The sequence below is a fragment of the Parasteatoda tepidariorum genome, chromosome 3, assembly GCF_982258835.1.
Source record: "Parasteatoda tepidariorum strain Cologne lab strain chromosome 3, Ptep-v5.0, whole genome shotgun sequence".
NCBI lineage: Eukaryota > Metazoa > Arthropoda > Arachnida > Araneae > Theridiidae > Parasteatoda > Parasteatoda tepidariorum.
The window spans coordinates 87,346,236-87,359,761 of record NC_141757.1 but is presented as its reverse complement, the minus strand read 5'-3'; the positions used below and the strand labels follow the sequence as shown (position 1 = coordinate 87,359,761).

The 13,526-nt window shown below is 28.0% G+C and overlaps 1 protein-coding gene across 1 annotated transcript in view; it reads left to right on the top strand.

The window, feature by feature from the left end:
• Positions 1 to 12,243: 12,243 nt before the first annotated feature.
• LOC107441008 (uncharacterized protein ZK1073.1) overlaps positions 12,244 to 13,526 on the top strand; it is a 128,720-nt gene continuing 127,437 nt past the window's right edge. Inside the window, exon 1 of the mRNA XM_043043899.3 lies at positions 12,244 to 12,574. Within this exon, the coding sequence (XP_042899833.1) occupies positions 12,515 to 12,574 (60 nt within the window). The 5' untranslated portion in view covers positions 12,244 to 12,514. The remainder of the gene's footprint in view (positions 12,575 to 13,526) is intronic.

Sequence of the window (13,526 nt, the reverse complement as noted above, 5' to 3'; positions counted from 1 at the left end):
AATTTAAGTTAAATCCATTTTAAGCATCAATATAATTAACGATAAATAATAAGTACAATCAGTTTGGATATCAACATTATTAAATATCGAGTATAATTACATTGCACTTAATAAGCGTTATTAAATTTATGATTAAAGTTTTATTCTTCAGCATGATAAATGTGTGGTTTCTTAAAAATGTAAAATAAATTCATACGGATTAAAATATTTTCGATCTCAAACTTGAATAATATTTTAATAATCAAAGTCTTTAGTTATTCTTACAAAGAACTTTGCTCCAGTTAAATAAAGCATATTAATAAATTTGTTAGATTAACAAATGTCAATGAAAATTATTTTTGTCCATGATTTAAATCTACTAGTTAGCTACAATGCTTTCTCAATTGTTACTTAATACAAATATATGTTTGGTTATATGAGTATTATGTCATAATAACAGTTTAATATTTTAAAAAACTAAATTAATTTAATTATTCTTGCAAATAAAATTTTCTGGTACATTAAATGTAGAAGAATATAACAAAATTTTACAAAAATAATCTAGCAAAGATTTACTTTGTATACTAATAAATTTGTTAGATTAACAAATGTCAATATAAGAAATCATTTTTCTCTATAATTCGAATCAATTTGTAAGCTTTTTCATTTATTATTGAATAATATATACTTGGTTATTAAGATATTATACAAAAATTACAGTGTTATAATTTAGTAACTAAAATTAATTCATGCATTCTTATTATAAGTAATTTTAAGTACATTAGTTGCAGAGGAATACAACAAATTGCACACAAATAATCTGCGAAGAGCTTTGCTTTCATAAATAAAACTTACTAACAAATCTGTTAAATTTGTTAATCTAAGCTATCCTCTTTGTCCATAATTTAAATATACTTGTAAGCTTCAATGTTTCCTCCTTTGTGATTAAATAATAATTTAGCTATTAAAATATTATACAATAATAACAATGCAATATTTTAATAAAAACAATCTATTAACTGTGCTTTGATGAAAAAAAGTATACTATTAAATCTGTCAGCTTAACAAACTTCAATCTGAGAAATTATTTTTGTCCATAATTTAAATCTACTCATAAACTTCTATATATTTCTCATTCGTTATTAAATAAGAATTTGATTAAATTGTTTTTCATATATATTAGTTGCAGAAAATAAAACAAATTGCGCAAAAACAGTTTACTAACTTTGCTTTGATAAATAAAGCACCAATTAGATTTGTTAGATTAACAAACGTCAATCTAAGAAATCATTTTTCTTCATAAATCAAATGCTTCAAAGTTTTCTCATTTGTTTGGAAACAAAAACTAAATTTTTCTATTTTCAGCAAATAAATAAAGAGCATAAGTAGTTTAGGAAAAGCTTTTCCTGCAAAAAAAGAAAACCATCATTTCGTTGCTATCTTCAATTAGTCGGAGAACACTAGACAGGTAATGTCACCTTTTCTTTGGAGGAAAAAAACAATCATCCAAATTTGGCGATCATTGGCGCTGAAGATCGGCTGATTTTCTTTTATTTTTGCTTCCCCCCCTCCATCCATTTTTTGATTAAGAATGATTACTTAAGGTAGATTTTGTCCTGTTAATAGAAAAATACATGAGTAGCTCATCTAAGCGCTCATTATTTATTTAAGTATCTTACAAGGCTTTATTTTATTTGCGCCTTCACTTAGAAAGCATTTTTTATGATACTTAATTTGAGATGATGTCACTGCTCTTATTCATGCATCATTGCGATTAGCTTGGAAAATCGTTTTTGAAAATTGTTTTTCAGTTTTAGTTTACTTCTTCGGTAAAAATCACACATTACACTTTGAATTGAATGCTAGTCGTTTTATAATGACCAAATTGAAAAAAAAAATTATGATAGTTACAATATTAAAAAAAACAATAAAAATAGCCGTTTTTCATTCGGCAAAAATAACGCAAACCTTTGTAATTTTATACTATAATATTATAAATGTCGCTGAACAACCGACCCAATTTTCGGGTTTACGACTACTAACGTTCAACTCCGTAGTCTTGTTATTTTGAACCCTATCCAGAAGACAAGGAAACTCCTGGATCAAGTATTGAGAGAAATTTGTCTTCGTGGAGGACTTTTTGATGGAACTAACCCGCATTTGCTTTAGATGGAGAGGAAGACCACGAGAACCTCCCACGGTTAGCCAGATGGCAAAGGGATTCTAACCCACGATCCATCTACCACTGAGGATATTTCAGGTCAGCACTGTGGTCGGTGCAAGATGCGGAATTCGTATCGATCAGCCATCGCCGGGATCGAACCCTGTTTACCTTATTGGAAGGCGAACGTTCCATCCCATGAACCATCGCGGCTCAACCTTTGTAATTTGTTGTAACTCACAGAAACGTATCGGGTGAAAGATAAAGGCTGCCTGCTAGAAACTTTTTCTTGGTGCCCCGCGACCTAATCCGTGCTATCTCGCACATGTTTTTGACCACAAATAAATTGTGGTTTCTAGCTTTCTACTTTCAAATCACCATGTGACAAGGGGAGATCCTCCGAATGAAAAGATTCCCGAAGATTCTTCTGTACGTAGCAATTTGAATGTAGAAAGTTAGTAACCGCAATTTATTGGTGGTCAAAAACACGTGTGAGATAGCCCGTGCTAGGTCGCAAGGTACCAGGAAAAAGTTTCTAGCGTGCAGTCCAAGACTCCACCGAAATACTTTGTCTAAAACAAAGCTTCAGGTATTTCAAATATTTAATCTTACTTTTATTGGCATTTTTTATGATACTTAAGGGGACACTAAACGTTCAAAATCAGAAACATCCTAATCCATTATTTGGTTTTTGAGATAATAAAAAAAATTACTCTTTATTAAGTAATAGGCAACAAACCCTTCTTAAATCCGAGTTTTTCTTACCGAGTTTTAAGATTGTGAATTCGTAAAGGTCCATATATTAATATGTACTTTTCGTTGACAAAGTTATTTTTTCTCGTAATGAAATTTTTCAATGTTCTCACAACTTCAAAAAGCTCCATGCGCTACAGTTGTTTTATTGTTATTAAAAATTTTTTTAAATACTCTTCGATGTTCTTGTGTATTTAATTCTAAATGCATTTAATTAGCTTCATATCTTAATTTAATTTTTTAATAATTGAACAAACATAATTAAAATTTGCTTTTTGAAGAAATTTTTGGGAACAAAAATAAACATTTAATGCCTAGTTGCGTTATATTTTTATACGATTACCATAAACACTCACATTTATGCAAATGTTTATAAACAACGCATTCGGGTAAAAATTTAATTTAAAAAATATATAAATTCGCTCGCAAGGAAGTTTTTAATTACTAACAATTAAACATACTTTTAGCTATTACTTTAAAGCTTATTATTACTTTTTCTTAAACTTTGTACACAAACTTCTACTATTGCTACCAATATTCTGTCAAAATTTGGAAATGATCAGACAAAAATTGCCCTTTTTTGTTTTAAACGCGTGTCCCCTTAATTTAAGATGTCACTGATATTGTTCATGTATTATTGAAATTAGCTTGTAAAATGATTTTCGTTAATGATTTTTCAGTTTTAGTTTATTTCTTTGGTAAAAATCACATATTACATCTGGCATTGAAATTTAGTCGTTTAATAATGACGAAATATGTAATTTCATATGCTACTTTGAATATAAAAAATTATAATAAAGGCATATATTTCATCATTTTTTTTGTTCTGTTATAATAACACAAATCTTTGCAATTTTTTGCAATTCACAAAGGCACGTATTCGGTGGGGGATAAGCTCATGGGACACTGGTGTCCCCTTTTTATACATATATTTTTCCTGATGCTCTAATTGCAAACAAAAATATGTCTTGGTATTTTTAATTATAGAAAACATAAACTGAAAAAAAAGCTTGAAGATATTTTTTTTTCATGTGTAGTTATTTACACACTTTTTTTTATACTGCGCTGTAGAATCGGTCTTACAGAATTGGAATCTAGAACCTTACAGCTCTAGAGAATCAATCGTACAGAATCGGAATCTAAAATCGTGCATCAATCTTACAGCTCTAGAATCAGTCTTACAGCGTCGGAATTTAGAATCTTACAGCAATCATACAGCTTAAGAATCTGTCAGTACTTAAAAGTCTCTTATTAAGTGTAAGCCGTACTTCATGAATTATCACACACAATAAGGTCAGAGGAATATACTCTGTGAAATTGCTTTTATTTTTCTAAGAAGCATTCGTTATTCTAAGTCAAAGAATAAGAAATAATTCTCTAAATAATATATGAAATTACTTAAGCAAACATAAAACAGATCAAATTTTTTGAAAGGCATGAAAATCTTGCACAGAATACGTATAAAAAAAATTTAACAAAAGCCCTTTCAACATCCGTTCATCAGTTACTGCGATACCCAACGTTTTCTTTCACATTATGGATTCTAAAAGACAAATGAAACGGAGCTTAAATTGTGACACTTCACTAAATTTATTTCAGTTATTTATTTGCTCACGCACGCAGCGAGATGGGATCATTTATCTTCAGGTAAAATGAAAGTTTCATCTATAAAACTAAATTATACAAATAATCTGAGTAGTTGGGGAAAAAACGGAATTTGAAATCGACATAGGTACATCTTGGTAATACACTGTTAAAAATAACAATTATGAAGATTAAAGTTTTAATTATTTACTTATAAAAATCTACTTAGATTGTAAAAAATTAAGTTTTAATTATTTATTTATAAAAATCTGTCTGCATTGTAAAAATTTCCGGATCGAATTACTGAATAGAGTCCTGGCACTTTGGGTGCATCATCCGTAAAATCCATTTTAACATAATCTTAACAGGAATAATTATAGTAAAATCACTGAATCACTCTAATGAAAGAAATATTACGTAATTTTTGCAGTAAAATTAATTTAATTCGAGTGATTCAGTGCTTTTACGCTAATTTGTACGGTAAAAATTACGATAGATCAGATCTCCCTGAAGGCCGGCACCTTTTATCGTAACTTGATCTATAATTTTTTCAGTGTACCTAACTTTTTACAGTGTTTTTTTTTTGTAATGAAAGATACTCTTTCAGAAAATTTGCTGTTAAATTTTTTGTTTACATACAGCAATAACTTGTTTGGCTGTGACCGATAAATTTAAAGACTATTCAAAGTAATTTTTATTCAGCAGTCAAAAAACATGCACACCTTTTGTACCGATCTCAAAACCTTTGATACGAGCCTCAAATTTTCAAGCAAAATATTTTGTTCAGATTTAAGGTATCCGACTACCTTAAAAAAGAGGTTTTTCACAAGAAATCACTTTTTTATTTTATTGCTTTATAATAATGCCCAATTTTTCTAGTTTTCAAAACGGTTTTGTTTTTGAATGCACGTCAAGCAGAACTTTAGTTATAGCTATTTTAGTAACAGATGACAGCTGTCCAACTTACCGGAAATTACAAAAATGAAGCCGGTAGTAGGTAATAGTTTCGGTTCCATTTCTATTTGTGTGTTTATTTTTCTTAGATATTTAATTTTTAAAAGCTCTTAAACTCACGGCTAATAATCTGAATTATATTTTAATTAGATTTTACGTTTCGTGGTTACTGTTTGTGGATAACATGAAAAGTTAGCATATTTTCTGATAGTTTGTTTACATTTGAAGCGTACTTTCTATATCTTGATTTTGATTTGTTTTGAAGAAATTTATTGATTTCTTTCAAAAAAATTTGTTATTTAATTTGATAAATTTATTGAAATAGGTAAAGGACGTACTTCTCGATCTAAGAAACGTAAATATTACGGTAATCAACATGCCACCAAAAGCGATGATTTGAGTAAAGTTGATTATACCATTTATTCAAAATTGTGCAAAGCAGATAAATCTATTACTTCAAGCTCTTCAAAATTATCGATTTCTATGGATGTCAATAAAGAACTGATGCCTTTGCATAAAAACAATCTGTGTGGCAATCGAATAATTGATATTGAGATCCTGATGATGATATTAGCTTCATTATGTTGTCCGGTTTGATATGATAACAAATTGCATTTAGAAGAAAATTCTAGATTTGAGCTATTATAAATATTATAAAAAATATTTTTTACTTCTAATTATTAATAAAAACTATATTTAGACATATATATTAAAGTGTGAAAATACAGTAAGATGGTTGTTTAATAAAAAATTGTTCCTGTGTTAAATGCTTTATAAGTAGTAGACTTTTGATGTTATTCACTAAATACTTTAAAATATCGCTAAATAATACGCTAAAATATCGCTACGTTAAATAAAACTAAGAAAATGTGTGAAGGAATGTGCCCCCTATAAAATATAATAACTTCCTACTGACAAAGATTCATAGTTTTTAGAAAAAATGTAATTATAAACTTTAATTGTGTTTTTCTCAAAATGAAAATTTTGCTGTTTTTTGTCTACGGAAAACAAGATAACTCAACTAATTATTATAAATTTGTCTTCAAACTTTCAGAGATTGTTTCTTGTATTGGTGGTTATATAACAGACCTCCAGAATTCAGATAACTGTATTATTTTTTGTTTTATGAGATATTTTGCAGTAGATAATGTGAAGAAAATGTTAAAAAAATGGGAAAATGTGCTTAACACTCCATAAATATTTTTAATTTCATGATATCATTTAAGTTGAGGTTCATAACACTTCAGAGGGTTATACGAAACGGCTCAAAAAGTTTGATAGCTGTATGTACAATAGTTTTTTGTGTAGAGTGTTTTCCGTTAATAAGTTATTTTCATTAAAATTACCTAAAAAATACTCTTTAAACAAAAAATTTCCTGTATATTAAAATTTTCTCTATTAAATATGTTTATTTAAATTAATATACAATATAAATTGCAATAATGTTGTGAAAAATATTTATTTTTCAAAAATTTTGTCCCGAAGGTAGTCGGATACCTTAATGCACAATGATTGCTATTTTGAAATCCAAAATATTATCTCTAAACGTTTTACACCTTTTTGAGTTTTCTCTTTGTATAGACATTGAGTCATTTTTCGACAAATAAAACCGTGTACAAGAACGATTTTGATTTTTTCCACTTATTAAATTTTTTGCCGCTAAAATTATGTTACTAATGAAACAGAAATTATTTTGGAGAGACAATATAAAAAAGTTGAATTGAGTAAGTAAAGTAAATAAGTATTTTTTTCCCTTTATCGTCCTAACTTTTTACACTGTCTGAGGAGAGATTAGAAACGAGAACTGACAAATTGACCAAATGTGGGCCTTATGCTTAAATTTCAATGTTAAATCAGGTGTTCGTATCACTGTTCAGTTATATTTGTTTTTCATTTTTGTCAGCAATCTTACAACAAGTCTTATATACGTTATTTGTTTAATATACCATTCTAATATGGCTCAAACGTTTGATATCATCTAATATCTTCTGTTTTTGATTTAATCTCTGCAAATGTTTACACAATTAAATATTTGTTCTGACAATCTTAATAAAATCGTGTCATTTTTATTTTAAAATTGCGTAACTACAAAATATTTAAAATTTTAGGCGTAAATCATTTCTTAACAACCTATAAAATATTACGCGCACAAGCATAAAAAGGTAAAACAATAAATAAAAGTACACTGTAAAAGACTCCGGATCAAATTACGGGTGAAAAAAATACTGATTAAAATGGTGTAATGCGAAATAGAAATGCTGATATAATTTTCCAAGTTAAACCAGCAATGACAAAAGTAACTGTGTAAAACTGCACTGTAAAAAATTAAGAATCAAACTACAGCATAAAGTACTGGTACTTTGGGTACATCCTCCGTAAAATTCACTTTTACCGTAAAATATACTGTTATTTTTACAGTAATATTTATTTAATGAAAGTGATTCAATGATTTTACGATAATTTTTACTGTAAAAATTACAGTATACCATATTTTTTGTTCCATAGCATGTTTCAGTAAAAAGGGATTTTACGTTAAAAAGCACGCTACCCTGAGTGCCGGTACTTGCTACCCTAATTTGATTCAGAACTTTTTACAAATGTATATAAGCTTCTTTAAGTTCCGTTCTACTTTAATAAATAAACCGATCAGTTTCATAATTGAAGAAAAAAATACTAATTTTACATGATAAAAAAATTCATTTATGTTTAAAATTGTATCCACATGCTGACCTAAATTTTTAATTTTATTGATTTATTAATTTCATAATTAACTTTATTATGGCTAAGAATATTAATTTTCATTACTTTCTGAAAATTACATAATAAAAAATCAATCGAAGGAATTTTTTTTATTTCGATACTTTCCTCATTTATTAATGAAATTCTCAATGTATCCCCCTAATAAGAAAAATTCATAATAATATTTTAAGAAACTTATTTATTTACTTAATTTTACTTCAATTACAATCATTTAGTTATTTTATTCCAAAGAACAAGATATTCAATGAGCTGTGATAAAAATATTTCAGTGATTAAAATATTTCACTAATCAGCTGTTGCTAATTAAAAAAGTAAGTTTAATCAGCAAGAGATTAAAAAAAAAACTTTGACGTATTGTTAGTATTTTAAAAAAAGTGTTTCTCTTTAATTAATTTTCCTTTATGCTGATAATTATTAATTATAAAGAAGTAAATCGAAATTATAAAAGGAAAGGAATACGAATAAAATTGTTAAATTAACAATTCAAGTTCTGTATTACATTTGTTAGCAAATTGAACCATGAAATTTATTATAATCAATACTCTTAAATAATTCAATTCTGCATTAAACCATAATAATGGAACTTTGAAACAAATTATGGTGCGAATTTGCTGCCAGCTCAGTTCGATGCTAGATTGAACTGTGTTTCCGTATAAGCTGAACAATTTTCTTGATTAATAAAATTCAAGCAGGATGATATGGTTCAACTTAAAAAGATTATTAAAGTTGAATCAAATTCAAACGTTATTGTAATTTTATATATTTTTTTTACTTCTACAGTGTAGTTAGCAACGATAATAGAGTTCAATGATTGAGGTTAGATATGAATTTACTGTTTTTGCATACGGCACTTGCATAATAATGGCACTTTGAAACAAAGTATGGTGCGAATTCGCTGCCAGCTCAGTTCGATGATAGATTGAACTATGTTTCCGTATAAGCTGAGCAATTTTCTTGAATTATAAAATGTAAGCAGGATGATATGGTTCAACTTAGAAGATTGTTAAAGTTGAATCAAATTCAAACGTTATTGTAATTTTACATATTCTTTTTATTTCTACAGTGTAGTTAGCAACAATAATAGAGTTCAATGATTGAGGTTAGATATGAATTTACTGTTTTTGCAGTTCTGTTTTTGCAATTTACTGTTGTTTGATGACTTGGGGGCAATTCTGCACATCCTAACAGACATTTCATCATGCGTATTGTTATCACGCCACGAAGGTCATATTTTGAAAATATAATAAATCAAATGTCCAATGATGTAATTTTTTTTTGAAAAGTTTTTAAAGATTAACAGTTCATTTCCATTATTTTATATATTTCATTGCTAATACACGTTCCACCTTCTTCTACATTTTCTAAATTCATTATGGTAAACGAAGAAAAATTTTTTGGAAAACTTACTGTACCGTAAGGTAATAAAAATTTCTGGTAAAAAAAAACTCCTCATAATTCTGGTTAATTAAACCAAACTATACGGTATTGAAACTATTCATTTATTAATTGTCACCCTTGGTATGATGTTTCACCAGAAATTCTGGCTTTCAAACTTTTTTTTCTTATTACTATACATTTTGTAAAAAATAAATAAATTTAACCGAATAAATGGTTTTTATGCCGTGCTTTAAGGTAATATGATAAAATTGCTAAATTTTACCATATTTAACAAATTTTATCACATATTATAAAAACAGATTTTATTGTTAGTTTAACCACAATTATTGTCAAAGAGCTTCAGTAAAAATTACCTTGCGTTTTGATGTTTCCATAAAGACAGAAACACTGCAAATTTTACTATATTCTGGTAGTTTTGACTATAGTTTTTTCTCATTGTATGTTGTGGGATAGTGATATAATTGTCTCTCAGTTCTTTATGAATTTTAAAGACAACTTTTTATTTATATTATGCATTAATTAACATTCATGAATAAAGTTAAACATGTAGAGCACAAATAATGGTACAAAAGCAGACATACTATAGTTTCGATTTTATAATCAAGAACCTTCCTCAGTGTTGAAACACACAATGACACGTAGGTCTATTTCTGTAATTTATTCAAGATATTTATCTTCAGTATTATGTCAGTTTTTGTGCCATTATTTATTATTCACGTTTTTAAATTTTAAACTGTATGGGATATGGGCCTTCTGCGCGGCCCAGGTGCCCAATTTTTTATAAATAAAGAAAGAAAGGAATTTTAAATAACACAAGGTATACAGTTTCTTCATAAGGATAAATAATTATTCAGTTTCATAACAGTTACCAATTTTTATTATTGAACAAACAGTAAAATTAAGCTTTTGGCATTATATTTTGGATGCTTGTTTGACATAAAAGTAAAACGAATGATTCATTTAAAATTATTTTATTTCATTATTTACGTGTTAATTATTCTATCTCAACCGTTAGTGTTTCTCATATATTACTACACAAATTTATTTTAGTAATGTGAGAGTTCTTTATCACGTAGTTCTTATTTAAGCTCTTAAATCAAATCAAAATTTTCTAAAAGTGAGACTTGCTTTCTGGAATTTATGACAGATTTAAATTTTTTTATTAATATAATTCATATTCAAGAACATTTTTGAAATCATTAGAAATGAAAATACTATTGCATTTATTTGATATGGTTATTCTCTCCTTATTCTTAACTTCTAGGAGTGTTAGGACACATCATCAGGATTAAAATTACATTGGAACCCATACCCGGGACTGTCATCATACGTCGCTAGGTGCGCTTCCCCATTATGAACTGCTCATTTGCATGTTTCTGAACAGGTCATAATAAGAAAACACCCATATCCGCATACGGCGACATTTTCGGCCATGGGTTCCTATGCAGTTTTAAACCTGTTGATGTGTCCTAACTCCCTTAAAAGTTTGTTGCAACATTTACGTGATTTGTTGCATAAAAGTTTTTAAACTAGTACATTTCGACATAAAATAGACTAGATAGGTAATTTGAAAACAAATCTGCGACTTTAGAAGCAAAACTAATTTCAGATTTGAAGTCCCTTTACCGATCAAGTATTTGTATGAATGGAACAGAAAAACTTTTATAAATCAAATGTTAAAATCGTTTTGATAAAACAAATATTGTTGCAAAATATATAAGGAAAGATTTTTAAATAGTAGCGTGATAGTAATGATCAAATAATAAATTTTGTTCCGAGTTTTATCGTAACTAATGAATAGCTCGTTAATTTATCCATGTTATCATGCATGGGCGAAATTAAATATTCATTTCTTGATCAACGATAAGCATGAAATAAAAATCGTAACCCAGAGCAAAAATTTCTTTCGGTCATTTTTTTTAGTTCTGCCTTAAATTTAGCTTCAAGAAAATAAGCTATCAAGTATGAATTGATTAAAAACATTTTTCTCTTAAAAAAAACAAATTGGAATCAACAATTTACATGCTTCAAGCGCTCGAAAGCAGGCACTCATTTTCAGAACTTGCCAGACGTGAATGGAAAGAAACAAAAGTGTTTTGAAGTATAAAACGTAAAGTTACAAATGAAAAATGAAAATAAAAATAAAATGGAGAAACTAAACTAAAAACAGTAGCCAAATGAGAGAAAAAATGAAAAACAGAGCAAGAAAAACCACCGTGTCCGAGAGAGGCAAATCAGGATAAAATGCATTTCCAAGCTCTATAGAGAGGTGGTGAGGAACTAATGTGGTTAATAAGGGAATCAGCATTCATATGAATAAAACAAACTTAATATATTAAGTCTTCAAATTTATTTTTAAGCGATGAATTGCTTAGGAAATCTTTTATATAAAACAAATTTCATTGCAAAATTAATAAACAAAGTTTTTTAATAGTAAAGCGACCTATTTAAGTAATATAATTTTGTTTAAAGTTTCATCATGTATGATCCATAGCTGATTGATTATCCGTGTTCTCAGTTGTGAAACTAAAGGTTTTTTCCTGACCTGTGATAAATATTAAAGAAAACTCATTGTAACTTGAGAAAGGTTAAGAAACTTGAGAAAAAGAGGACACTGTGGAAACAGCAAAGTTTAAATTGATAAATTTTTATCTCCAAGCAAATAGATACAATTCGTAGAAAAGGTGGTGGCATCATTAAGATATCGATTCTTTATCTCACATCGTTTCTCCACTAAGAAATTATGTTTTGTGGCTTTTTTTAAGTGATCTAAGTAATTTCCGTAAAAAAAAAGTAAATATTCGTACTTAATATTGTAAATGGTTTTAGAGTTAAGTTGAAACTAAAAATACCTTTTTTTGGTTTTTTAATTAATTTTTACTTTTTAGCGTGAGACAGAATTTTTTTTTTTTTTTGGTTCTAAGGATGTTACTTCAACGTATGCAACGCACGAGCTTAGAGAGAAGAAGGCTGAGCATTTTTCAAGTAAGTATTTATTATTTTTTTAGAAAAGGAATGTATTAATTTTTATTGTTTTGATAAAATGAAACGTATTTAAAGTTACTTATTTGAAAGAGGCTAGCAAGGTGAAATTCCTTAAAAAAGAGCTTTTTCTGTAAATTTATGGATAACATAATGCTGTATTATTGAAAGTTTTGGAGTCCACTGATCGCGTATTGAACAACAGTTTTTGTGATCCAATCATAGGGACTTAACGTCGTTTCCGAAAGTTTAATTTCTTGCTCAATAATCTCAAATTACTAAGTTATAATAAATGTTGATAAAAATATATCGCTGTTATTTTTTCCAATGACTGGTTTTACACACATATACACTGCAATGCAAAAAAAAGTTGCCATCATTTTTGGTATTGGGATAAACTAAAATAATTTACCGTACATGAAGTCACAATTATATTTGTTTTTCTTCTTCACTGTTATAGTTTTTATTTATTTATTTTTGTGTGTTTGACAACACATTTAACAGCACATATTTTCATGCGCATTAGAATCACGTTAATAACTTCATTGCGTGACCGGACTTCGTAGGGGTTAGGGAACTGACCTGGCATCGGAAAGGTTCTGGGTTCGAATCCTGAGCAAGGCATGGATGTTCTTTCATTTTCTCTACTGTTTGTTCTAACTGTGGGAGCAACGTTGACCCACCTAATATGGTGCTCCTGAAAGAGTGGTTAACAAATTTATCTTGTAAAATGCCTGAATTGACGAAATGTAAACACAGGTGTACATTGGAAATAAAAATAAATAAAAACTTTATTGCAAAAACATTTAGCTTTAAAATCTAGTACATTTTTAATGATAGATTTAGGCCAATTCTTTCAAATAAAGCATATTTTATCAACTTTATTTAATTATTTTTTTTTCACGACAATTATAGTTCCGTACTTAAAAATGTATTTATAACAGTTTTATATTTA